Here is a 25,952-nt window from a genome sequence, read left to right as displayed (position 1 = left end):
CTACTTCAGGTGCTCCACTCCTCTTGCACAAAGCATTTTTGTGATGTGCACCACATGAAGTGTATTGGCTCCTTGAATTTGGAGTTAAGTGCATACTCTGCCCAATAATTAACCATTAACCATTTAAAAACACCAAACCATTTCTCTCGGGACAGCATTTCCTCCTCTTGTGTGTTTATTTCACAACTCAGAAGATGTTCTACATGTTGAACAATAAGCTGCAAAACAGATCAGTCAAAACTCATGTCAAACTGCTTTATTACATCTTAAATAACATTACATTTTAATATAGTATCTATCTTGCATCCAGCTTTCTTGAAGTACACTGACTTTAAAATTAAATACAAAAGGTGAAGAGGGATACAGGGCGTGGAGAAAGCTCTACAGAGTAGTTTCATGAAAGAGAGTAAGAGGGAACTCATCTTTTATGCCAAATCCAGGCCTAACGCACAATTACAGCACATTTTTGTACAGAATGTTGCAGAAAAAACAAAATGGAGAAAAGCTACTACTGCTGCTAGGAAGGAGCATTTCTGGATACAGTGAGAAGATAGGAAAGTTTAACAGAACAATCTGCTGTCCAAACACTGCTGCTTTTAACATTTTATTTGAAAAGAAAGCCAGGAAAACCTGCTCATTACAAAAATGACTCTGATCAGATGCAAAGGACTCATCCTGCAAGAGGAACTGGCTGTGAGGAACTGATTTATAAAGAAGATGGTCTAGGTTCCCTCCTCCCACACCCCAGAATCTTTGACAGCGATTGTTTGAACAGGCTGTTTCTTTTTTTTTTTTTTAAAAAAAAAGTGACTTATCACGCTACTCCAAAACGTGCATAGCTTTGTACTGGAGTTCTTCATAGATTTATGCACAGAGTAGCAACAATAAATGAATACAGCGACAATGGTTACAGTTTTTAAACAGGTTATTTCTTCAAAGAAAAAACATCTAAGGACTTAGTCCAATATGCACTTTTTAGCATTTCTACAGCATGCGATTCTAAGAGTAAACCCACCCAATATGGCAAACAATCAAAAAAGGTTTTTTTTTTTCTGTTTAACTTAGAAAGTTCAAGATCATTATTTTCAAAACATTGATTTGTACATCATTTCATACACAAAGAATTGACTCAATACCCAAGTGTAGGATAGGTCTCTTTTGAAAACAGAGATTCCTGGTTGTTGAGACTTACAGGATAGTGTTAGGATATATAAACTGCCCTTCCAAGTGGACAAACCAAAACAGATTAAAAAAATCAGTGTGGTGAAAAAGGGGGGGCAGGAGGGACCAAGGATTGCATTTGTTATCCATAAAAGGTGAAAGGATTCTTTAAACAAGCATTCATTACCTTTTACAGCATGTGCTTGGTTACCTTACTGCTTAACATTATCCTATATATGCCAAGTTTTGTGCAACAATTATCTGTGATACTAGAAAATAAAAATAAAAAAAATTAGGGACTAAATTTACAGCGTTGACAACCCCCAGGTGCTCTGGGCTAGGACTCCCTTGTTTTGCTCAATTAAATACATACGGAAATGTATTTAAAAAGGAAACTTGAAAAAAATCTGCTACAAACATGACTTTAAAATTTGCAAGTGTGTGAGATAAAGTCCTTAACTTCAACTTGGAAACTACAGTGAAAGCTAACTGTTTCACAATTATGCTCAAGTTTATTTTCTGGTCATGCTTTTTATGATAGTGTTTCATTTTTTTTTAAATTCTCAAGACAAAAAAAATGGTCCCAAAAGGAATGCACAATTTCATTTTGCTTACAACACAGAAATTCTTCTTGGAAAGGTAATTGTGCTCTTCATTTCAGCAACAGGAGACAGAAAAGATCTTGCCCTTTGAAGTTGGGGAGGATGGGGGTCCAAGTTAGTATGGTTGGATTGGATATGCTATCGTTTTTAATTTTCAACTGTTGGAAACTTCTTCCAGTCGTGGAGTCCGCTGCTCTTCTGGCACACAGAAACATCTGGTGAGAGTTGCACTTGATAAACTGCAAGCAAGTGGCAAGCTCTGCTCTCCCCACCACTGACACATCCAGGCATTATCCCCCCACTTTCCCAGTGATATTTATTTACTCAAAAACCCACACAGCAAAGTACAGTATGTCAAAAATAGGCCACCAGAAAAATGGCACTGCATACATTAAACTAATGGTGCTCTAAACCACCCAACTGCTGGGGTTTGTTCCCCAGTGACTTCCTAACCTGAATGATCAAAAAGCATTCTGCATCCCAACCCAACCTTAATGAGTTGGGTACTCACCTACTTCAGTTCCAGATCTTGAGGAAGCTGTCCCATGACCCTGTTGCCACTGCCATGCCATCATCAGTCACACCTAAGCAACTGACACGGTTATCATGACCAGCAAGGACACCTAGAAATGAGAAATGTAACCAATAAATTGCATTATGTTGGTGATTTCCTGTCTCAGTTCAAGTAACACCAAGGCACATTTGGATTAGCCAACCTCTACAGTCAAAAATCCTGAACAAACACGGCTGGAATTTTTAAATGCCTCTGGTTTTACAAGCACAGACTCAGACAGAGCTAGGTGGGTTCACAAGGGGGTAATTCAGTAAAGGCATTATTCCAAAGTTTTCCTTGTATATTCCCCTTATTATGACTTTTACTGGTCTCCCCTGAGTTGTGAAGTGACAGCCCTGAAGACTCTGCCAATGTCACAGCAATAGATGCAGTACAACCATGCACTGCACAGCTTCTGCTCCTCACCACAGTGATAAAGATCAGTTAAATTTTATGAAAATTTTTACATTCGTAAAGAATTTTAAAACCACAAGTTAAAGTGAATTATGTTATGAACTCTAAAGCATTTTTCATCCCATTTTCTCTTACTACATTCACAAGACAGACTCCTCCATACAATCTACTTGTCAATATGGAGATCTAATACAATTCAATTATAGCACCATTAAAAAAAAGAATTGAGACACTAAACAGAAGAATTAAGGGAGACAACATTTTCCTCTATCCCCTTTAATTTAAGGGTTTCAAGGAGGTAAAAAGAAAACCTAATTATGTTCAAGCTTTCCAGTCCACAGCACTGAGCCAAGATATTCTTGATGGACTTGAAATTAATCTTTCTACATGAATTAGAATGCTCATAGGACTCTCCTCATTCTACCACCAGCAACAGAAAGTGCTGCAATTTGGTAAAACAAAATCAGCACCAAAGAGTCTTTAATACTTGTACTGAATACAGAACCACAAAGGTGTTTCATACAGAAGTGCCAGTATCAGAAGATACACAAGTGTTTAGTATCAGAAGTGCCAAACCTGCCCAGCAATCTGAAGCCTTGGAACATTTCAATATGCAGGATATTTGTTCTCATGTCCTGTTCTGATGAGAGTAATGAAACATTTGTGGCCAAATTTATACCTTTTTTCCAACAAAAGTTTTCATTTTAAAAAACTGAAGTCATATTCTCTTCATCTTTGGACCATGAATTTCATGTTTGTTTCCTCAAAAGATAAACTCCAGTCTCTGTTGTTTTGCTGGTTGTCTCTACAACTACTGCTACAAATACCAGGGAAAAAAAAAAGTCTTGTGTATAAATAGCAACATTAATGTTGAATTGCTTTGAATAGTTAATGCATGAACAAAGCCATAAAGTCTAAAAAAGAATATCCATCCACTCCAAGCCCTTGTTTTTAATGGCAATCTTCCTGTTCTCAAGCATCCATCCTTGAGCAGGATTCCAATGGCTTTGTAACATCACTGGGCAGCCTAAAGAGGTTTTCAGAGAGTTCTGAAGTCGAGACAGTGAGTGCTGACAGATCTGTGCATAAGACTCAATCCACACATTCAGTATCACAGAATGAGAGGCTGAAAAGGCCACCAAGGCCATCAAGTCCAACCTGTGGCTGGTCCCCACCTTGTCACCCTGCCCAGAGCACCGAGTGCCACGTCCAGACGTTCCCTGGACACCTCCAGGGGTGGGGACTCCAATAAAATATCCACACTGAGTTTCCAGTATTCCAACCCAGCGCCATTTACCTGCTCTATCAGCTTTCAGCGTGTCCCACACGTTGCAGTTGAAGTCATCATACCCAGCTAGGAGCAGGCGGCCACTCTTGGAAAATGCTACAGAGGTGATGCCACAGATGATGTTGTCATGGGAATAAACCATCAGCTCCTGGTCGGCCCGCAGGTCGAAGAGCCGGCACGTGGCATCGTCCGAGCCCGTGGCAAAGGCGTTGCCGTTGGGGAAGAACTGCAGTGGGGGAGGGAAAAAACCACACATGGTTTCAGATTGGATCCCTCTGCATCACACCAGAAAACAGCAAACAAGAGGATGCACCTCTCTACACTGGGATATGGCAAACCCAGTGAAGAAAATTCACGAACCAACACCCAGTTTCCATTCACCACAAATTTCAGGTAATTCCCTCAGCTCCACAAACTTATTTTAAAAACCCCTGAAAATACTTTATCATGCTGAAGAGCTGAGACCAGAGAAATAGAAAATGATAAATGAAGCAGCTACATACACAGATGGCATTGATGTCCGACTCATGGCCGGTGAAGGTTTGCCGGCACATTCCTTCTCTAACATCCCACAGTTTGGCAGAGGCATCACAGGCACCAGAAACAAAACACCGGGCATCAGGAGCAAGGGACAAACTCATCACGTCTCCAGTGTGCCCAGTAAATGTGGTTGTCTGCTGACCAGTTTCTATGTCCCAGAGAGCACTGGAAAGAATAATTAAAGAGACAAATCAACACGTCTGTGCTCCTTTATAAGGTCTTTGTATCACTGCTGAAGTAAAACTCCAGAAAGTATTAACAAGATTGATACTGACAATAGAAATAAACATTTTTGGTTGAACTATCTGGCTGTTGCAGATTAATTGTACATGGAAGACCTTAAAATTATCCTTAATTTTAAAACATTGGGGGGTTTTAAATTGAAAAAGAGTGCAAAAAACTGATGACTGACAGTGAGGGCTGTTCATCCCAAAGTTCTCTGCCATGGCTGTTATCCAGTACTACTACAGCTTCATTTAAAGCAGCAGTGGTAAGGCCACAGCAAAAGCTGAGCCAGCGTTTCTCATTTTTATAAACTTACAGAGGATGAGAAACTTTGTGAATTATGTCTGATCTTGAAGTTGCAAGTCAGCCAAATCACTACTACAGTGATATGTAAGAGTACAAAAGGATGAAAGAACACTATCACCTCCTTAAGAAGAGGTCTAAACACTTTAGGAAGTCAGGATTTTTAATTTCTGTAATTTCTTAGCAAACCAGACCCATCAGTAGCAGGTTCAAACCATGCAAACAAGAGATGCCTGCACTTTGGTAAAGTCCTTTGAAGCTTGGCTGAACTGAGGTGATGTCAAACAGCTGCAGAATTACTACAGGAACTCCTGAAGCAGCTGTATTCTCTTATAAAGAGCATAATTTCTACAAAACCTCTCATTTTGTTATAGTTTTTTGGATTTTCTAAACACCAAACATTTTTGGTTTTAATCCCATATATATTCAATAGCTACTCAGAATCAGTGGGCTAATAAACAGGTATTCAAAGAGACTGGCATTGTGTAGGAGAGGTATTTATTAGACAACCTTTGCTCTAAGTGCTGCTGCTTGGGAGAACTGCAATGCTTTTAAAGAAATAGATACAATAGAAAAACCTATGAAAAAAAGATGGAGGCCTTTTTTAGTTCAGAAACCAGTATTTATGAAGACATACACCTACATTCTCCTCAAGAAACCCAGCTATTGTCACTGTAGAATATTTTCTAGGAACTCTTCTGAATAACAACGTTAACTACATTCTTTATTAGAAATATCCAAACATGACTTTTAAAATAATAAATAATGAATACAAAAAGAGTTTTGAGGAAAATCATTAGTCTAATACAGTTATTCCTGAAGGCCAAATAATTATATTAATAAAAAAATTCCCAGAACATCTTAACACAGAATTAGGTCAGGCTCTTCAGAACACCAGGCACAAGGAAACAGCCAAGGCTCACAGAGTTGAAATTACCAGCAAAAGTGACATACGAGCAGCAATCACCACAGTCTTGTGGTCATGATAAGGTTTATGAAGGACAAAGTTTCCTTCAGTCACAGAGAATGGGTTTGAAAAGCCCTTCCTGACAGGGCTGTCCCAGTGTCCCAGCTTACCAAGTGGTGTCGCCAGAGCTGGTGACGATCTGATTATCATCCAGGAAACGACAGCAGGACAAGTAGCCTGGAAACAGAATAAAAGGTGCACAGATAAGGCAAGAGATTACCCTTCAAAGGCAATACTGGTTTGCTAACAAGCTGCTTCCCCTCTCCTGAAGCTGCAGCAAGAAACACTAAAAGCCTAAAATGCAACAGATGATTTTTGTATAGGAATCTGCAATGTTTTGGACAAGATGTGGTTTGGCTCTTTACAGACCACCCCAACCCAACCAGAAGAAGGGGGAAGTGTGGAATCCACTGGCCAAGCTGGGCAAAAGTCCAAGTGAGCCTGCACTGCACAGACTCAACTTTCTTAAAGAGTGGATCTCAGTGTCACTGCATCCAGCAGCAACAAATGCTGATGACCTCAACTGTATCAGACCACTAATGAGGAAAACCAAACTGCATTCCTGGTCAGTACAAAGACCTGAGCATGGACATTGCGTGTTTCCCAACAGTGGCATCAAAGAATTTCATCTGAACGCTCTGAAGATCTTTTTTCCTGAAATCCCATCTGACAAACCATCAATGGAACCACCCTGATTACAAAATCAGTCTGCCTGCTAACCACTTCCATTTCACACAGCACAGAATTCAAACTACAGCAAAAAATTCGAAAACCTGCAAACGTCAACTTCCAGCTATAAGTTTCGTTCAATTCTGCAGCAGAAAAACTGCTAAAAAACATTTAAAATCAGGCAGTGTGCAACTAAGGTCCTGCCTGAGGAAAGAAGTAGATTTTAATTAGGAGATTATATTTAAAGGATATTTTTTTTTAATCTTCACCGTGTGCTGAGGTAACTGTGAGCAGCCACTCACCTGTGTGCCCAGCGAGCTCACGGCTGACACGGACATTCCCTTCACGAGTTTTCAAGTTATAAATGGAGCAGATGTTGTCGAGCCCACCACAAGCCACGTAATTCCCAGAAGGAGCATATGCACAAGTCATGACCCAGGAGGAGCGCAGGGGAATCGCATGCACCTGAAACAGAGACAGGCCTGGATTTAATCTCAAAAACTGCATTCAGTGCTGCACCACCAGGAAGTTTTTCACCTGTCTCTCAAGACAGACATCATCTTTTTGGCAGAAAAGCATGAAAAAACCAGCTGTTTGAGTATCAAACTATTTTGGGGATAACTTGCATATGAAGCTCGTCAGAACAAGTAATGACGTAATAAAACCTCAGATTTGCTTTTCCTGAATCCAGTTTCATCAGCAATTTTGGTAAAAAGTGAATTATTTCATTTCAGTGCTCTGATTACTATTGGTTTATTATAGGTTCAGGAAAATATTGACTTCCAAGCACAGTCAGCAAAACTGCCAATTCCAGGCTTAGATGCTGTGAATGAACAAGTAAGGAAATCGCTGCTTCCACTGCCATTTAAATCCTTCTTTGGAAACCCACTGCAAGCAATCAAGCTTCACATTTAAATAACTACCCCATGTTTCCTTGTCATTCTGTGCTCAGAGAACTTTTTTTAGATAATTATAGAAGCTAAACCTGTTCCCTCTTGTTAACTCGTTACGTTCATCCCTTAAATGTGTTCATAAAGTCTTTAGGAAAGGGCTGGTGTCCTTAGAACTGTGGTGATTTTTTCATGCAATATTAACAATCTTCCTGAATTCCTTAAGTAAAGATTTCATTAGAAGCAGAGGGACAGCCAGTAATCAGTGATCCTGCAGCAAACAGCAGTTAAAAAAACCCCAACCCTATCCCAAAAGCACAACCAGCTCATTTTTGGAAGTCTTCTACTAAAGAACTATTTGGAATATTCACTTTGAGCCATTTTAATTTATCATTAGGAAAAGATCAAATTGATGACAAGACTGTTACTTCCAGTGTGTGCTGGAACTGCCAAAAGAATATTGCATGGATTAATTAGCATTGATATAAGAATTGAAGATACCAATACAGAAATCATGGTGTACAGTGATGATTTTACCATCCTACAGTAGTCACAGTAATTTAAGATTATATTTACCTGCAGGCTGGGGTCAAAGGAGGAGGATGAAGGTAAAAAAGGAGAGGGTTTATTTTTAACTTGCAAACCGTATTATATTAACTTTTTAGTAAAGTTATGCCATTTGCTCCAGTGCATTGGTAACACTGATTTTAATACTAGGAGGAGCTAAGCTAGGAAAATTTTTTTGAAATTAAGCCAGTTCCATGCAGCAAACTCAAGCAGCTCTGTCAGCCAAACCACAAGGGGCTACATGGGAATTGCTGACAGTAACAGTGGCCGTGATCACTAATTACCAATCACTGTCAAATGAAAGTAAAAGTAGTCCCGAACTGCCTCGTGTGACTGCAGCCACGAAGTGATGACTCACTAGAACATGTCAGGTCTTTCAGGACTTCACTGCAGACAACAAATTAATATGGCTCTGCCTAAATCTCTGCCCCTTCTGGTGCAACACGCTCATCACTGCCTGCTCTCTGCTAATCACTTTTCTGCAGTACCAAAACAAATCAAAACATTCTTTGGAACAAAGTTTTTCCTTGTTCTCCATGTGTGGTGCACATTTTCACACACTGAAGACACTGCTGTGTTCTTTACACACAACTCGATTGTTCTGGAGAATTCAAAATTTGGATTTAGGACTAGGAAAGCAACAGAGCCAAAATGATGATGGGTAACACTTCCTTCTGATGCATTCACAATTGAATTACACAGCAATGGACCAGCTGGCCTTACCTTGTTTGTAGTATAGCTGTCCCAAATTATAAGTTTGCCATCCTGGGAGGCACTAACTAGAAGCCTAGAGAGGAAAGAGAAAGGAAACACAATCATTGTGGGCACACAAGGAACACCTTTGTGATGAACACTGTAAAGAAAAGAGAATTAAAGCAGCTGATACCAGTAGCATTTAGTTTCTCTTTAAATGAATCAGTAGTTAACAGGAAGCTTTTAAGGAAAAAAGACAACTGATAATGATATCTATTCTATTTCCACAGTTCCTCAGAATTTTTCAGGCAAGTAGACAAAGACTGGGATGTGGGCACCAAATGTAGATTTGGATTACAAAAACACGGAGGAAAATCGTGGCATTCAGTGTTTCTGAATTCTCTTGGTTGTCCAAGTTCTCTCAGAATTATTAATTCCCAGTGGTCCCAAGAACTGTGCACTCAGCTTTCCAGAGAGCAGTGAAGCCAAGTGATCCAGTTTTGTACCCACCTGGAATCAGTCCCCCAGTGCATTGCATAAATTTTGGCCAGGTGTCCCCGGAGTGTTCTCCTAGTGCGCATCTGGATTCTCCCCACCGGGTCGATATTGGCTGTGATCTGAAACAGGAAAACACCACACTGAGTTTTTCCCTTCACTGTTCACAAGTAACATCTCACACACAGTTCCACTGCAGCCCAAAGTCCCACTTTCTCAATACTGACTGATTTTTTTCAAACTCTCCATTCAGAAGTTATGTCATTTTAAGTAGCATGTCTTTATCACATGACTCAAGTAGCCTACTGCATTTATAAACACTCCCAGAAATTGTTTTGTTTAGGTCATATCTTCTTAGACTTCTAGGATTTCAGACCTTTGATCTGGGTTTTCTCCTCCTGCATAGATAAATGTAGCAGACATTGAAGTAGTTTAACCTCAGCAGGCCTTATGGTTCAGATTGTCAGGGTGACAACAGTACTGCTCCCAGCTCCAGAGCAGAGCATTATTTTCCATTAAGCAGCAGAAATGTGTCCTGAGTCACTCAAAAAAACCACTGCTCAAGGCCACTGCTCTCCGGAACTAGAAAAACATATACTTATTTCTGGAAGAAAACACCCAAAGGCAAAAAAAAAATTGCTACAGGAGGCAGAACCAGATTCACTTGCATTCACCTTCTTCCACAGCATTTTCTTTTTGTAAAGTAGACAGATCTTCTTAATTCCTGCTAAACTCTGAAATTCTTACCTGAGCCAGGGTGGCATCTGCACATGCTTTCCTAGCATCCTGCAAGAGAAGGAAATTAGAGAAATTGGATGGAGTTCTGTGTGTTTCTTTCTCTGTTTTGTCAAGCTGATTAAGCCCCTTGAACCCAAGGTTCAGAAAACATTTCTGTTTGTCACCCAGAGAGGACCCATCCTAACAGCAGCATTAACATAATACACTGCCTGCTGTCAAAACACATTGAGCATGGAACTTTGAAATATCTTCTTCTTTTGGGAGAAAGGTAACATGACTTTCACCACAAAGACACTCAAGCAATGGGACTGCTTGTCCAGACAGGCTGCACAGCCTTCAACCTCAGAGGTATTTAAGACCTTACTGGACTAAGCTCTGACTAACTTTATCACTGACATTATTTTAAGGTTTTTTAACTTTAGTTATGCTCTAGCTCAGACAAACTTCAGTACACATTTATTTTGATCAGCAATTTTATGCATTGCTTATGTAACTATTATTTTCTAAGCAATATAAAAGACCAAAAAAGTAATTTTCTAAAGCAGACACATGTGCTTGCCCTTTCTACATTAAGTTTGACATTGGAGAAACATTTAAGGCATCATTTCTGTCCTCCTCAAGACACATTCATTTGTGTTGAGGCACAATACATACTCTGATTTGGTTTTTCAGTTGCTCGGCCTCCTGGCGTAACTGGTCAAGCTCGCTCATTTTCCTGTGCTAAAGGTGTGCTCCACTGCCACCTCTGAAACAACCAGAAATCTGAAAGACAGGTCAGAAGCAGGAGAATTAGGAGAAATCCGAGTTTGAAATTACAAGTCCTTTCAACCACTTCAAACAGCACTTGAAAAGAAAATGGCAGATTGATTTCTAAACACTGGAGAACAGGTGAAAATGCGTGTCTGAAATCTCCACAGCAGAAGGTGTCGCCACAAATGGATGTGTTTTGTTTCCAGCCACAGGAAATAAAACAGAATTTGGACTTATTTCTCTCCCCCAGGCCTCTTTCTTTTTTTCATTAGTGTTTCTGATTCATTTTTGTATAAATTCAAGTTGCCCAAGGGTGAGTAAGCAGGTAACACCAATTTTAGACATGGAAGTCAGAACTTCCCTGCAGGTCTTCAGAACAGAGTAAGGAATCCTCCCAGCAAAGAGTAAGGATTTACACTGACACAAGAACCTGCAAAATGCTGTAAAAACTGTCTGCAACATCATGGTTAAGAAAAACATTGTTCTGCTATCTGGAGAAAAGAAGATCACTCACAAATGTTAAGGGTTTTACTTGATAACTGCTAAAATGTCTGAGATACCAGAGCAGACTGTAACATGAACATGTTGTCAGAGTAAAACCAGTCATTTTTTGCTGGGTTGAGGGCAGGAGTTTGAGAAACCATAGCCAAGAGTCACTGCTCCCCTCTAAGCCTCTGTTTTCCCAGTATCCATAGGCACCAAATTACTCCGATGTATTTTATAGAGCCAGCAAGGCAGAGGCTCTCTAAAACATCACAACCACTGAAACAACCTCAGCTTTTGCCTATAGAGTTGCTCAACTATTGAGCTGTTTCCCAATATTATAATCATATGGATATTTCCTATAAAATGTACAATTTATCTTTAAAAGTCTCTGTTCCAGAAAGATACTGTTGGCATTTTCCCTAGCATTCCACATCTCCAACTCAGCTGTTCCTGAAGTTTTTGTTTCAGAATCTCTGCAGCTTGATAGCAAGGGAAGACGCTGAAGAAACATGCTGATGAATTTTATCTTTTATTGCAGAACAAGATAATTGGTTCCAGTTTCAAATACTACACAGAACACCTGGAGTTTACAAATTAACACTGAGAGTGTGATTTTTGAACATTTTATTACCCAGAATTGACCCTTTACTATTAAATAAAGGAAACGCTTTGCTAGCAGCTTTACATATTATTCTGTTAAGATTTAATCAGCTTATTTATCTTTGCAAGCATGGGGGTTTTGTTTTCCTCTTAAAGCCCTTCCCAAGGAGAAAGATGAGGATAACTTCCAAATTTTTATCCAGTCACAGTAACAGAGAACATAATGTCAAGGTAAATTAGAGCAGCAGAACAAACACCACTGTTAAAAGACGCTTCAAAATAGTTTAGACTTCAATATTCCCTAAATATTTCTATCCCCCATAACCAGACTTAGGTTGAAGCTCTCTCCATAGTAGTTATTCCAAACTGAAAACCTCTAGGAACAGATGCCAGATCTTGTCATAGCATCATTTACGATTTTTTCCTTTTCTCTGAAACCCACAGTATCTTAGAAAAGGAATTTCAGTTGGCTTCTCTCCCAAAACCTCTACTCATACAACTTCAAGGCCCTTTCACTTCATTGTGAAACTGGGTCTCTTCCTTCTCTCTTCTGGTTCCAGGGTCATCTCTAAGCCCCTTTAAGATTGCTTGTTCAGCTCAGTCCAAAATCCAGTTAAGACAAAAGCCATCCTGAGTGTTTTATTATCCTGCTTTTCTCTTGAATGCTCTTTTGTTTCTCAAGATGTTGTATTCAATCTGCATCTCAGACAAACATTCTGGGCTGGGTATCTGTTAGAATTTTGAGCATGTCTGCAGCTCCTGGGCAGTTCACACACCTGGTGAAACACTAATGCACTGCTCTTCCCAGAAAGGAATTAATTTAAGAATAAACTGCAATTGTTCAGATCTTTCAGCTTTTTCATATCCAGTTCTGCCATTCTCTAAGTTAATATATAAGCCCATTTCCTACTAAGCAAATACTGACCACTCCAGACAGAGAATTCAGAGATGGTATCCTTTCTATTTCAGAGCAAGAAATTCCAAAACTTTCGTGTTCTGCTCAAGGTCACAGCAACTCATGGATGAGATTGCAATAAAGCCTCAGGATACCAAGAATTCCAGCTGCAGGTACAAGGAACTACACTGAAGACTTTACATGCAGCTTTATTTAAAAATACAATAGGAGGAATAATCTCACGTCAGTCAGAGCAGATATGCTCTCCTTAAAATAGCACCAATTTATTTCTGTAGAATTTGTGCACTGAGAGAGAGAATTATCTTGCATTTAAATGAAACAAAGCTTCTTTGCGTGGAACAGGGAGAGGCCTAAGGAGATGAACCCTTATCCTAAGAAAAAAGTCACATAAAAAAAGCTCATTTTCCCATCTGCAACATCTTGTATCCATCTAAGTTCCTATCTTGAAGACAGATTCACTCTTAGAATTCCAACTTCACCCCTAGGCATTCCAAGCAACTCCAAACTCTGAGCTGCCTTTCTGTCAGCATCCATAGGAATTGTTTAAAGCAGATTTCCACATTCTCTTTGTAGTCTTTGTTGTTTCAACATCAACAGGAAGTGCTAATTCCTGCCAACACGACTGAACTCACTCACTCAGGAAATGACAACCCTACAGCAGCCAAGGGCATTAAAATATAGGAGTTCTCTGAAGCAAACTGTAAAATTTATGGGACAAACAGCAAAGCAGCTTGGCTGTGCCTCTATTTCTTTTATACTAAGTTTTAGACAACTAAATTTATGGTAGAAATATGACATCTATGGGAGGAAAGTGTTCCAGCCTCCCATGTCCTTTGTAGCTATACTGTAAATCAGAGCTTACTGGTCTTGTATTAAAAGAAGTATCTTTAAAAGATTAAGATATCACATAAGGTCAGAAGAATGTATGGGTAAAAATACTTTTATCTGTTCTCACTCTTTGTAGATGGGAAATTTTTATATAGATTTATTGATATTACAGAATAGATCATCCATTGAACAGTCTCTGCTCATCACAGACAAGCACAACTGAGTATCCTGAAACAGATTTTTATTTCTTGGCATGTTCTAAAGGCATTTAACCCCATTTTCCAAGCAGATTTCTAGAAGAACCTGTAAGCTTGATGTGGATGATGATGATGATTCTATTTTTTGCTTTTGAAAGAAGTTATTGCATTTCTAAATCAAGCAAACGTCAGGAAAAAAGTCATTCCTCAGGTTCCACACTCCTTTTCCCCAAATTACCCCCATAGCTGTGCAGAAATAGGTAGGAGCCAAACTCATGCTTACCTCACTTTCTTTGGAATATGTGAGTGTGTCCCTGAAGGCAGCTTCTCAGGAATAACACATTCACTTTCCTGAACGCCCTCAAGACCTTTCCAGGGGCTGAAGTACTTAAGTGTCTCTGGTCTAAGCTTATTTCCCCTAATCCTGTTGACCAGTATACCTTGTGGGTAATTCTCTTCTTGCTGGGGATAACAATCTGTGCACTTCAGGGCACTTCACTATTCCCCACTACTCCAGATGACCCAAGCCTCTAATCTCTTCTGACAAGTTACCCATAGAAAAGTCACTTTGTTCCTTTGTTTCCCACACAGCAAAACCAACTATTGACTTTTCCTGATTTGTTACTTTCTATATATGATAAAACTTCACAATTCAGCTGTATCAAAAGGGTTTATCCTATCATTTATGTCAAAGGAACAGCTCAGGGTTTGCTTTTCTCCAAGTGACATGAGCTGTATTCCAATGTAAGAGCAGAGTTTTGCACGTCCAGTCAGTCAGTTGTGTGTCCAACAGCTTTGAACTAAGTTTTTAAACTGTAGAAAGTCTTACAAAACTTCCATGTGCTTCCTGCAAATTGAGATATACTCAGGATCCCAGTGGACTAATTCTTATTTAAAGAGTAAGAATTATTCACTCACTGTTCTGAAACCAGTGACAGAGAAATTCAAAGGCCGAGGAAGAATTCAAATTCACTCATTTCATTGTAACAACTCCAGTGTCCTTTCCACAGCTCAAGCTGTTTATCCAATTAAGTCCAGTTACTGAAAACAAGATACCATTAACACCCTCACATTTATTTGTAGCCTGATTCTTGAGAGCTGAATACAACCCATCCAAACATATATTCCACTGTTAAATATTATTCCTCTCTGAAATTCCTCTGCTGGTAACAGCAATGAAGCAATGCTTACTAAAATATTCTTTATTTAATTTTCTCACACCATTCCTACTGAGAAAAGGAAAAAAAAAAAAGGATGGAGTCTTCCACCCTCTCTCTCTGTCCTGTGAACAATCTCTGCAGATTAAAGAAAAAACCCCACACTTGAAATCACAGCTATCATTAAGTCAAATATTTTGAATTTCTATCCCTTGCTGGTCAAACTTCGTGTGCCACAAGGTATTTTTAGCAGACATTACTACCACCAAAGCCTAACATAAATCCCACCAAGCCATTGTGGATGCAAAGTCTGGTAACACAGAGGGTTTGAAGATAAATTGTTCATATTTTACTCAAGCACAGTAATTTTCTAAGGAGGTTTAGCAAATCTCTGTTCTCCCATGAACAGGCTGTCTGACATTTGTTCCCTCAACCTCTTTCCTGCCAATACACATCACTCCAGCCTGGCTGAAAAGCAAAACATTTGCAAAAACAGAGCCCAAACTTTACAGCCTTAACAACGAGCTCACAGTATGGCCACCAGACAGTCCCAGAGCAGGTCATCTGATTAAATGAAGCTGTGCTAATCTATCAGATACCACAAATCCTATTAACAACATGCACAGCAGCTTGGACATTTTCACAATGACAAAGGAATTATCCACAACTCACTGTTAGTTACAGTGAGCTGACGTCACACTGGCTTTGAAAAGCTGAGGGTTCTTTTTGTTTTCAGGAGTAGAGATTGATTTCTTATTTCACTTCTATTCAGTGGGAAACACAATGAGATCAGAATTGCTTGTGGAACAAATTTGAGGTGTTCTCTCTCTCGTTTACATAAACTAAAGTAGGAAGAAAGAATTCAGGGTCCCTTGGGATCCAGAGGGAGATATGGGTAGATAAATAAAGCCTGCTGCCTGCTTTTTGAAAAACAGGTAAATATCTAGTAATTGAAAAGAACAGATTTAACTGAGCAAATACTTGGCCAATTAGCAATGTTCCTCCCAGACTATAGAGCTGCACAGAAATTCAAGTTAAAGTCTGGAAGGTAATGAAGATTTTACTGCTCCAAGAACAACAGCAATAATTACAATTACACAGAATATAAACTCTGAAACTTTTAGGTTCTGTTTAAATAAGACTGACACATTGAAAAGAACATTCTGACAAGAGCCACTTTGCTCAAAAGAAATTTGGCCTTCTTTTGTCAAACATGGTGGAGAAGTAATTTTTCATTCATGAGAGAATGACTATTCTCATCATTTTATTTATTACAGTTCCCTGCCCCACTGAGATGAAACAGTTTCATCTGTGGTCTCCCTCTGCTTTGCCAGTTCCCTCTCTGACAGAAGGCAGGCACTAACATCTATTATTTAGCAGGTTTCCTGGCCATTTTAAAATCCTTCCTGTTGACACAAGAATACACATGCTAAAGCAGAAAACAGGTATTTTAGGCTGCACAGATTAACAGCCAGAAACATGAAGTTAACCACTTTTTAAAAATAGGATGTTTCTCAAGGACTGGGGAAAAAAAAAATCATCTTTTTTCTCTACTTACATTTTCTCTCACTACAGTAGAAAGCCAACTTCTGCTGTCAAACATGTAAATTCTGGAAAAAAAAGACACCAAAACCACAGTTAATGTAATTATCAGAAAGAGCACCAATTTCTCAACAAATCTAACAGAAATTAAACTACTATCAAAGTGCAGACTATTTCTGTTAGCTAACTTGAACAGCTGGCCTGCCTTCATGAAGGAAATGGGCACAGTTTTAGTAACAGTAACACAACCGAAAGACGGGGCTTCTGTCAAGGAGCTCATTCTGACGTTCTTCTCCCAAGAAAACTCCTGCAATCTGAGGTCAGTTCTCCTGCCCTACTGATAGAGAAGTCCATGCTATTAGAGAATTTAGGATTAGAATAAAATATAGTCTCACTCACTCATACAATTTTCACTGTACTACAAAGTGGGCCCCCCCCCCCCCCAAACCAGCATTTTCAACGCACTGGAATTATTTCTGCTCGATCCTGTTCCTGAGGTACATTTGCCTTCTAAGCACAGTTAAATATCATGATATCTATTTTATCAGAAGAAGTTACATAAACCTCCTACTAACGAGCTCAAGTGAGAGCACACCGCTCTTCTTGAAGAGTTACAACTTTAAAGCACTAATGATATTAAAAAGTACAAAAAGAATTGACACATTAAATAACTCACACACTTGCATTCTGGACTGCACTCTTTAACAAACTGGCTTTGCAGCAAGGGGAAAAATATAATACATTTTGGAACAGTTTCTTCCCCTGGCAGCACAAAGCAATATTTTTGTTCACCCCAAGATCTGAAACACCAACAATCACTTCTACATCCCGAACATCTGGATCTAGCTCTGTCACACACCAAGATAAGGGCTGGGGGGTGATGCCAGGGGACACCTGAGGGTTCAAAGCCGCTGCATCAGGACAGGGGAGATGATTCTGAGCACAAAGCAAGAAGGTACTGAAGCAAAATGACCTTGCATCAGAAAGCCAGCCTAAAACTCCACACACTTTCAACTAAAATCTCACACATAATGCGTGTTTCTGATTTTACAGTTCACTACTAGCTGGAGAATTTACAAACCACTTCAGTGTCTGGTATGGAGGTTAAGCTACTTAGGATATGGATCATCCTCACCCAAGCTCATTTATAGATGAACAGTTTAATACTGTGATTATGAAACCATCACAGTGTAAGCAGTTTTGTTTGTTACTGCCAGAACAACACACTTTGGGACATAGAACAGTAACTCACACTTAAGAGGCCGAACTCCACCCCCTCAGACACAAATACGTGACATGACCATTTAAAGTTCTGAAAATACAGCAACTCCAGTCAACTTTCAGAAGTCTTGACAGGAAAAAAATTTGCCCCCACTACAGAGATAATGAAATCTAATGAAATTCTGAAAGAATTACCTGAAATGTAAACAAGTAAATTTATGCTGGCACACTAACAGAACACAGAATACAGAATAGCAAAGGCCAAAGCACACACCATTATTGTCCTGTGCTGCACCCTCATTAATGCAGGAGAGGTGTTGCAGATTTCATATGCCTTCTGCAAAAAAGAAAAACAAAAAACAAAACAAAAAAAAGCCACTTTAACCAGCCTGCAAGAAGAGGAAGGAAGCATAACAGCAAACTTTTCCACAAAAGTTGAGCTTGTTTTTCAAAGGGTTAAGTTTTCACTTGAGGATGCTGAAAGCACCCTGTGATGCTCACAGAACGCAGTCTTGGCAACGAAGATATTTTCAATTCTACCTTAAAGATGGAGCTCATTTAAGGACAAAAGTAGACAAGCTACTCATGAAAAAAAGATCTGCATTGCCACAAGCTTCCATTTTTAGCTAAAATGTAGCCTGGTAAAAGCAACATGAAAATTAGAGGCCAGTTCATTCTGTGCACCGCAGCACTGGCTCAGCAAAGAGTTCTTGTAAGGAGCTCCACACACTGCCCTGACAGCCCTGCTGAGCCCAGAGCTGCAGGTCCTTGACACCAAAAACTGGGGTTTCAAAAACAGGAGAGAACAAAAAGTTCCACAGAACACTTGGAGCATGGTTCAAGTGGTTAAACCACCACACCGAAGCACCTGGAGGTCAGCCAGCCCCACACATGGTCGGTGTTCCCGGTGTCCCCACATGCCCACAGCCTCCTGCTCCAAGAGAGGAACCAGCACAGCCATTTGGACTAAAAAAGAGTAAAGTAACTCCAGAAGTCAAAAGCTTCGTCATTTCTGGGTAAAGCTTCCCTATGACAAGTACTCACTGACTGCTGCCAGCCCAATATCCCTTTTTCTTTACAGATACTGAAATAGTTATTCTGAGCTGACAACCCAGCCTAAAAATTAATCTCGACTCCAGCATATTCCAGATACAAGTCTCCATATGAAGAAGACACTTCTGCAAAAGACACCACAACTTTTTTCATGAGGCTGGGGAAAGCAGGGAAGAAAAGGAAGAAAGAGGACTTGTAAGAGTACGGCAAGCATTTTGAATTATTTTATAGTAGGAAATCTGAACAACTCTCCAAAATGAAGCAACTTCCTAAGCAGATTAAACACACTCACTGTACCCTCTCCAAAGCCATTACCCACATAAACACGTTTTTCTCTTGACCTACAGATTCAATGAGAGACTTAAACCCCAAATATTCTGGATATTAATTCCAGCCTTCTTAAGACTGCTTCACACACACATTGACTCGATGCCAAGGCTAGTATCTGAATCGCTGCAAAGGCATTCTAGTCCTTAAAACACACCAGCAATTCATGCACAACCTGATGTGGAGCCAGGCATCAGACAACTGAGGATCTGGCTCAAACCCTGCGATGAGGTTTGCCCAGGCTTCCCAGCAGTTGTCCCTGCTGTAAGAACACAGAGAAGCTGAGAGATGTGTTCAGTGGGGGGGTGTAATCAACGTGTGCAGTCTTCTGTACACACGTATTTTAGTGGCTTTACCAACACAGTTTAACCTGGATCTCAACCAACACTAGTAAAAACTGGTTTTCATGACCATTACACCACTTGAATCTTAAAAATGTCTTGCATAACACATCCTCCTGCGAGAGTGGCACATAGGGTTGTTTTATTCAAGGCACTCAAAAATAACTTCACTGGAGGGAAAAAAACCCCAAACGAACAACAAAAAACCTCAAACCATCCAAAAACCTACTAGCAAACCTCAGTATTACTATTAAGATAAACCAGCAATTTCAAGTGAAGTTACTTTGCTGCTCTGCACCCCTGTGAAAAGCACCCCTGAGCCAGCAGGGATGGCTGGATGGAGGCAGGCAGTTCCTAATTTAGCCTGCAGATGCTCCTGTTCAGGTACCCAACATCATCACCACTGTAATATATCACTCACAAGGCAGAGATAACGTCTGTGCAACCAGCAATTGCAAGTTAGTTTATTAAAATCATTTCTTATAGTCTACATAGCTGATTATTATCACAGAACAGTATCTAGATGCCCAAGTGATTACACCATCTTGCCGAATCACTGCCAACATCATGAAATGCCAATGTGCCACCAGACAACAGTAATTGTAAGTTTCAAATTTAAAGTTTCAAGATTATTCTGTACACAAAAAACTCCCAAATAAACCCTATCCTCGGTTTAATGACTCGATCCTAATTATCAACATTAAGAGCTCTAGCAGACAGCTGGCAGCTTGATGGATGTTTTGGGCATGTGCCCCTCCAAGAGTTAATTCCGGCTCAGACTTTCCCTGGGGAGTGCAGACCTGGAGTCCAGAAAGCCAAGTCTTTGCTGTCACCTCCTCCAAGGGCAGCTTTGAAGTACAACCTAGAGAAGTATAAAATAATAATTACAAATTCATAAATCTAAATACGCTGGAGTGAAAGGATACAACTCCTCCTTTATTTGAAGTCTCCTTTCTGGGAACCATCTGCCACGTCTGTAATTTCCAAGCACACAAACTCTGAAAAGCAAGCAATACCTTACTAACAGGTTTGCCAAAGAGCTCACCCTGGTAGGGACAACAGGAGATTGTACAACTCCTTCGAAAACTTCCTGAAAGCACTTGTGTCGTGCAAGGCCAGCACAGCTGAATGTTTCTGTGGGAGGTATTGGCTGCTTCTTGTGCTGAAGAATTGCCAAGTTCCCAGCTGAAGCAGTCGCTGTGCTCAGTAGACATTTTTCCATATATTAGTGGGAAGTACACACAAAACAAGCATCAGGTCGATCAGTGTTAATGCTCATCTTGCAGCAGCCACATTGGCTGGCTAGAGAGCTCACAAATTTCCATTTTCAATATAGTGTGCGAGTAAAATGATAATTACACAAGCTAAAAATAGCTGCAACTTAACAACCTGATTTCACAAATGCTCCACTATTACCTATAGCTCAATATGGAGCGACAGGTCCCACTTCTAGGGTCACTGATGTTGAGAGTTTTAGAGATTTTGTGTGTTTTGTTTCAAGTAGAAGAACTCTAGAAATGTTTTCCTCCTGAAGAAACTTGTGCACTTTTTCTACTCTGCTCAATGGACCTACAAGAGTACATCTGGAATAAAAAAAGTTCTCCTTGCTGCACAGAACACAGGAAAATTGTTGGCTAAAGAATGAAGGTCAGTTCTAGAGTCCTTCCAAAGTTTTGGCCACATTCCTTCATCCTGTAACCTCATTCACACTAAACTGCACATACAACAGGAAAAAGCAGGCACAACAGACCTACACAGAACAGCCTCTAATCAGCCAATGTCGCCTTCCACCAAACCGCCTTCAGTGAAGCGGTGAGGCAATTCACAAGTGCCTCACTGCTTCAATCTGGCACTTCAGAATCCAAAACCCCCACAAAAGTAACAAACACCCCAGACCAAACCCATCCACCATAAACAGCTGCTACTATTCAGAAAAAGAAAAAAATAAAATTGGGCTTTTATTTCAGAAAATTCAGGGAAGAAACAAAATATTAACAAATCTGGAAACCTTGAAAGACCTTGCAAAACCCAAATTCAGCAAGGCGCTTTCACATTCGAAGTCCCAAATTGGAGCTACTGTCTCAGAGGAACAGTGCGTTTTTGTCTCCTCCAAACCTGCTACAGAATATGAATAATTCACCATAAAAGTTAAACTTCAATGTTCAAATTCCTCAATATGCCAGAGGTTGTTACCACACAGTAACACAACACAACACCTACTGAAAGTCACCAAAATGCTAATCATGCATAATCCATCAGCTCTTGCTTGCATGCCTAGATTTTCCAAAGAGTCATCCCTCCCTCTGTTTAACAAGTACTTGAAAATAAACCTTTTGGATAGTTTACCACTTTCTCAAAATAGCAGCCTAACAAGCAGACAACAATGCTAAGATCATGGCAGGACACATGACTGCAATAAACACCTCTGATGTGAAGTGGTCCATGTCTCCTTGTGCCACCAACACTGCACAAACTCCAGCTGTCTTCATGGAAGACAGAATCCCATGTTGGCAAAACACTCACATTTCCTGATGCTAATCCCATGACCTACATTTAAAAAAAGAATCATACTGATGCAATATTTAAGCATAAAAATCTGGACTGTAACAGGTCACTTCATTAATCCTTTCTAAATGCATCTGGAAGCCATGTGCATTATTAAAAAAAAAATCATCTTAATAGTCTAGGTACAGCAGAGAATTTCTGTAAAAAAGGGAAAGAACTGATATTACAAGTTTAACAGATGCCTAAAGCCAAATGCTTAAAATAACATTTTTTAAAAAGAAGGGTCTTAAGAGATCTTTGAAGTAGTTCACGAATATTAATAACTCTTGGTACTTTAGTGCCCGAGCCCAAAGATTTCCTAACTACATCTCTTCTTTTCTGTCTTCCTCTCAGAGGAATTCCCATTTAAGAGCATTTTTACACTTCCTCATAAGAAGCATGTATGGAAAGGTAACTTATTTTAAGAACAAAAATCACTGGTATTTAGTGTAAGTTTTCAACAAACTTGTATTTATTAAATCACAATAAGCCAATATTCTAGGTTTTATTCAAATTTGTCTCTATGCAGATAGTCATTCTGAACAGCAACACATTTATACATAACCTCATCAATTTTATCCAACTAGCCAGTGATGTTTTTGGCAGTCTTCCTTCCTGATCTTACAATTTAAAAAGCATGTAAAAAACACCCCAAAACAACCAGAGTAAGCACTAAACACTTAGGATCTGCTTGTGCATATATTTCGAGCTACATTTATCAAAAAAAAAGTCACTGAAAATTGTCACTTTCCTAAAGTAACCCCTTATCCAAACCCAAGCAATTTTGCTGTCCCATACTACTAGACATCTCCCTTCAGACTGACAAACAAAACACAGGCAGCACTGAAGGAGAATATATTACTATTAATTAACCAACAGAGAAATGACTAAGCATTTGTTACTAGATGCTTCCATCTGCAGAGCCTTACAGTAACAGAATTGTTGTTTCTTACTTCAACTGTCATTTTTCATTGCTTCTTTCAACCCTTTTATCATGAACCTCTAGTTTTTACTGGTATTTTCACTTCATCTGCAAACCCACAAGAATCTGTGTCTACCTAAGCAGGGCAGAGCACACACGCCACAGGAATATTGCAGTCTTGCTTCAATAATAATTAAAGTAAGACTGCAATATTCCTGTGATATTACCAAGTAATGCCACCGTTATCAGGATATTATCTTTTCAGAAAATGTGTGATGTCTCATGTCTATCAGCTGAATCTATAGGTTTGGGGCAGCTCACAATCCAAGCCATACAGACAACATTTTCTCCTAGAAGCCAGAAATGGAAGCACACAGCTGTAGGTGCAGTTCACAGTGTCCCAGTGTGACAAATCAGTGACAGAATCATTACACAGCAAATGAAAACACTTTACACACCTAAATACATACAGTTGTTTCTTTTTAGTAGAAGTCAACAATTAAACCATGTTTATTCAGGTATCAAAACAAGTTTTTAATCCACAATTTAAAACATGCTCTTAGTAAATTGCAATCCTATTAAGAAATGTAATTCTTGAGAATTCCCATTAAGTATCCAAATACTGTCTTTTAAAAGTCACTTCTGGGTAAGCCAATTTTCAAGTAGCCTTCAGTTCATTTTCTGTGATTTAAAAATGCTCAGGAAGTCCTCACAAAGATTGATGTATTTCTCCATCAGGATGATGTTCTGCTCAAGCTCTCCCCAAATATTTCCCAGTAGGTGCTGAGAGGAGCCCAGCATGTGACTGGATCACACTGCACTGAATTCACAGGCAAATAAATGAATGGGGAGATGCAAAACCTGGCAGAGGCACCTCCTGTTACCAAAATCCTGAAGATTACAATGAAATCCATCAAGTGGATCAGCTGCCCTGTCAGGGATTAAAGTGAAAGAGAACAAGTAGGTTCCAAAAGCCTGGATGGGATTTCTCTCAGCTCTGCTTGCCGACACATCTGTCTTGGAATGATGTTCACCTTGTTAAAAATCATGTTCAGATATTACCATCACAGTGACATCAGCAGGTACATTAAGATCTTCACTACAATATTTATTACATTAGAGGAGGAAATGGGCTATGTGATCACTTATTTACAAGACAAAAAAACCCAGAAACAAAAATAGCAGAATTGACATGAAAAATACTAATTAAAAAAAAAAAAAAAGAAATCAGTAACACTCTGTGCCTGCATAAGCACAGAAAATCAGCAGAAATTCCCAATATTGTATTTTGTATTTCCATAAATTTTAGCTCCACTATTTTATCAACAGGAGCTGAATCATCCATTTCGTTCTACATATGCCAGCTAATAAAGAGTCAACTGACTCAAAGGAGAATCAGCTGCTTCCTGTCTACACCCTTTTAAAAAATACAACCAACTTCCAGAAAGCTACACTTAGCAACCCTACTTTTTACATCCTTAAAAGTAAAGCCATTAAAAACCAAGGATGAATAACCAATCAAATTGGGGTATCTCTACTCTTGATCTAAGGGAGACATTTACACATCTAAAGTGATCTTTTATGGACAACTTTGCTTCTGAAAAGCATTTCCCTCTTCTGAGCATGCAGGCACAGGCTGAGAACCTCACATGCTGCCATGTCTCACTGCACCAAGGCCCTCAGAACACTAATGAGAAACACACTGTGTTTCCAGGAGCAGCAAGACAGTCCATATTCTATCAAATCTCAATTGTGCTTCCCCACACAGATCAAAAGTTCCACCCAAAATGCCTTTCACTGTCAGGATCAAACCCTGAGAGAGCGCTTCAGAAACAGGGATTTTTCTTTCTGCTCTGCCTTGGAACGACTCAGAGAAAGCAAGCAAGCTTTTACTGTATTAAGCTTTTATAAAGTAAAAATAATAAGAAGGAAAAATCCAACTGAAGCAACAAAAGTAACCCCCATCTTAGAGTCAGGCTGGACGTGAGTTGATAACTACCTTCTCACCACAGCTGCTGTCACATCTGCCCCAACAAAAATAGGGGAGTTAAGACATTGGAACAAACCATCTGCTCCTTTGTGCCTCTGCTACACAGAGTGTACAAAGCCTCAGAGATCAGCTAAAAGCAAAATATTCATTCTTTACAACTGTGTAAAAGATCTTTATCCAAGCCCCAGCTAAAAAACAGAATACATTTAATTCACTGAAATAAGAATTCAGTATTCAAACAGCACACTGATCTTCAGTAAGAGATTAACAGAACACTGTTAGAATAAGTTTAGCTACACCATGAAAAAACAGCTGCTTTCCAGCACCAGTCTGAAGATAAGTAGTATTTCAATGGACTTTAAAATCAACAAAATATATTATATGCATATAGCAGATAAAAGATACTCAGTAGAGATTAAAATATGGCATGATTTCTCTAATCTTTTCACCCAAAAGAGACTGAGCAATACTTTGTTCTCTAGCCCCAGAATCAACATACCCCATCTTTAATCAATGGGCAAGCAGCTCCATTAGTTTTGATAGCAATGATTTATGCCCTGAGTAGCTCATTGACTTCTCCCAATTGCTGTATTTTGATGTGTACTGTTTGTACAAAATAAGGTACGGAAGAACAAGAAAAGCAAGGCTGAGCCTGAAAAGTCGAGTAACGCAGGAGCCCTTGAATCCATCAGACTGAGAAGTGGTGTTTGGGAACAGACAAGGCAACAATGCTCAGTGCTGATATGAGAGTACAGCCCAGGGCCAGTATCACAGCAGAAAGCACAAAGGTACAGCAGGAAATACTCACTTTCACCCTTGGACATTCCTCTTCCCATAGGATCTGCATTAACCCTCTGAAAACTTCTGGCATTAATCTTTAAGTATCAGTTGCATTCCTGGAGATGGTATCCATCTTGTTAGGTGATCAAAATATAGAGGAATCCACGATAAATAGAAAAAAAATAAAGTAACA

At 39.5% G+C, this 25,952-nt stretch overlaps 1 protein-coding gene across 12 annotated transcripts in view; it reads right to left on the bottom strand.

Annotated features, from left to right (window-relative positions):
• Nucleotides 1–241: 241 nt before the first annotated feature.
• The window catches only part of GNB1 (G protein subunit beta 1), a 35,017-nt gene continuing 9,306 nt past the window's right edge, over nucleotides 242–25,952 (bottom strand). For 3 of the 12 annotated variants that reach the window (XM_042032044.1, XM_042032034.1, XM_042032040.1), the window contains exons 2-12: nucleotides 16,598–16,649; nucleotides 10,760–10,867; nucleotides 10,115–10,153; nucleotides 9,383–9,489; nucleotides 8,903–8,966; nucleotides 7,025–7,187; nucleotides 6,164–6,230; nucleotides 4,522–4,723; nucleotides 4,028–4,244; nucleotides 2,275–2,386; nucleotides 242–1,961 (exon numbers count right to left, since the gene is read on the bottom strand). In XM_042032044.1, the coding sequence (XP_041887978.1) occupies nucleotides 2,280–2,386; nucleotides 4,028–4,244; nucleotides 4,522–4,723; nucleotides 6,164–6,230; nucleotides 7,025–7,187; nucleotides 8,903–8,966; nucleotides 9,383–9,489; nucleotides 10,115–10,153; nucleotides 10,760–10,816 (1,023 nt within the window). In that variant the 5' untranslated portion in view covers nucleotides 10,817–10,867; nucleotides 16,598–16,649 and the 3' untranslated portion in view covers nucleotides 242–1,961; nucleotides 2,275–2,279. Of the gene's footprint in view, nucleotides 1,979–2,274; nucleotides 2,387–4,027; nucleotides 4,245–4,521; nucleotides 4,724–6,163; nucleotides 6,231–7,024; nucleotides 7,188–8,902; nucleotides 8,967–9,382; nucleotides 9,490–10,114; nucleotides 10,154–10,759; nucleotides 10,868–14,165; nucleotides 14,272–16,597; nucleotides 16,650–17,997; nucleotides 18,140–25,787; nucleotides 25,893–25,952 lie in introns of those variants that run through there. The other 9 variants (XM_042032042.1, XM_042032043.1, XM_042032039.1 and 6 more) reach the window with 9 other exon arrangements.

This window comes from Corvus kubaryi, unplaced genomic scaffold (assembly GCF_017639235.1).
Source record: "Corvus kubaryi isolate FWS band 111438036 unplaced genomic scaffold, C.kubaryi_AGA036_p1.0 37352, whole genome shotgun sequence".
Lineage (NCBI taxonomy): Eukaryota > Metazoa > Chordata > Aves > Passeriformes > Corvidae > Corvus > Corvus kubaryi.
Note: the sequence above shows the minus strand (reverse complement) of the source record. Positions and strands in the feature narration are given on the sequence as shown.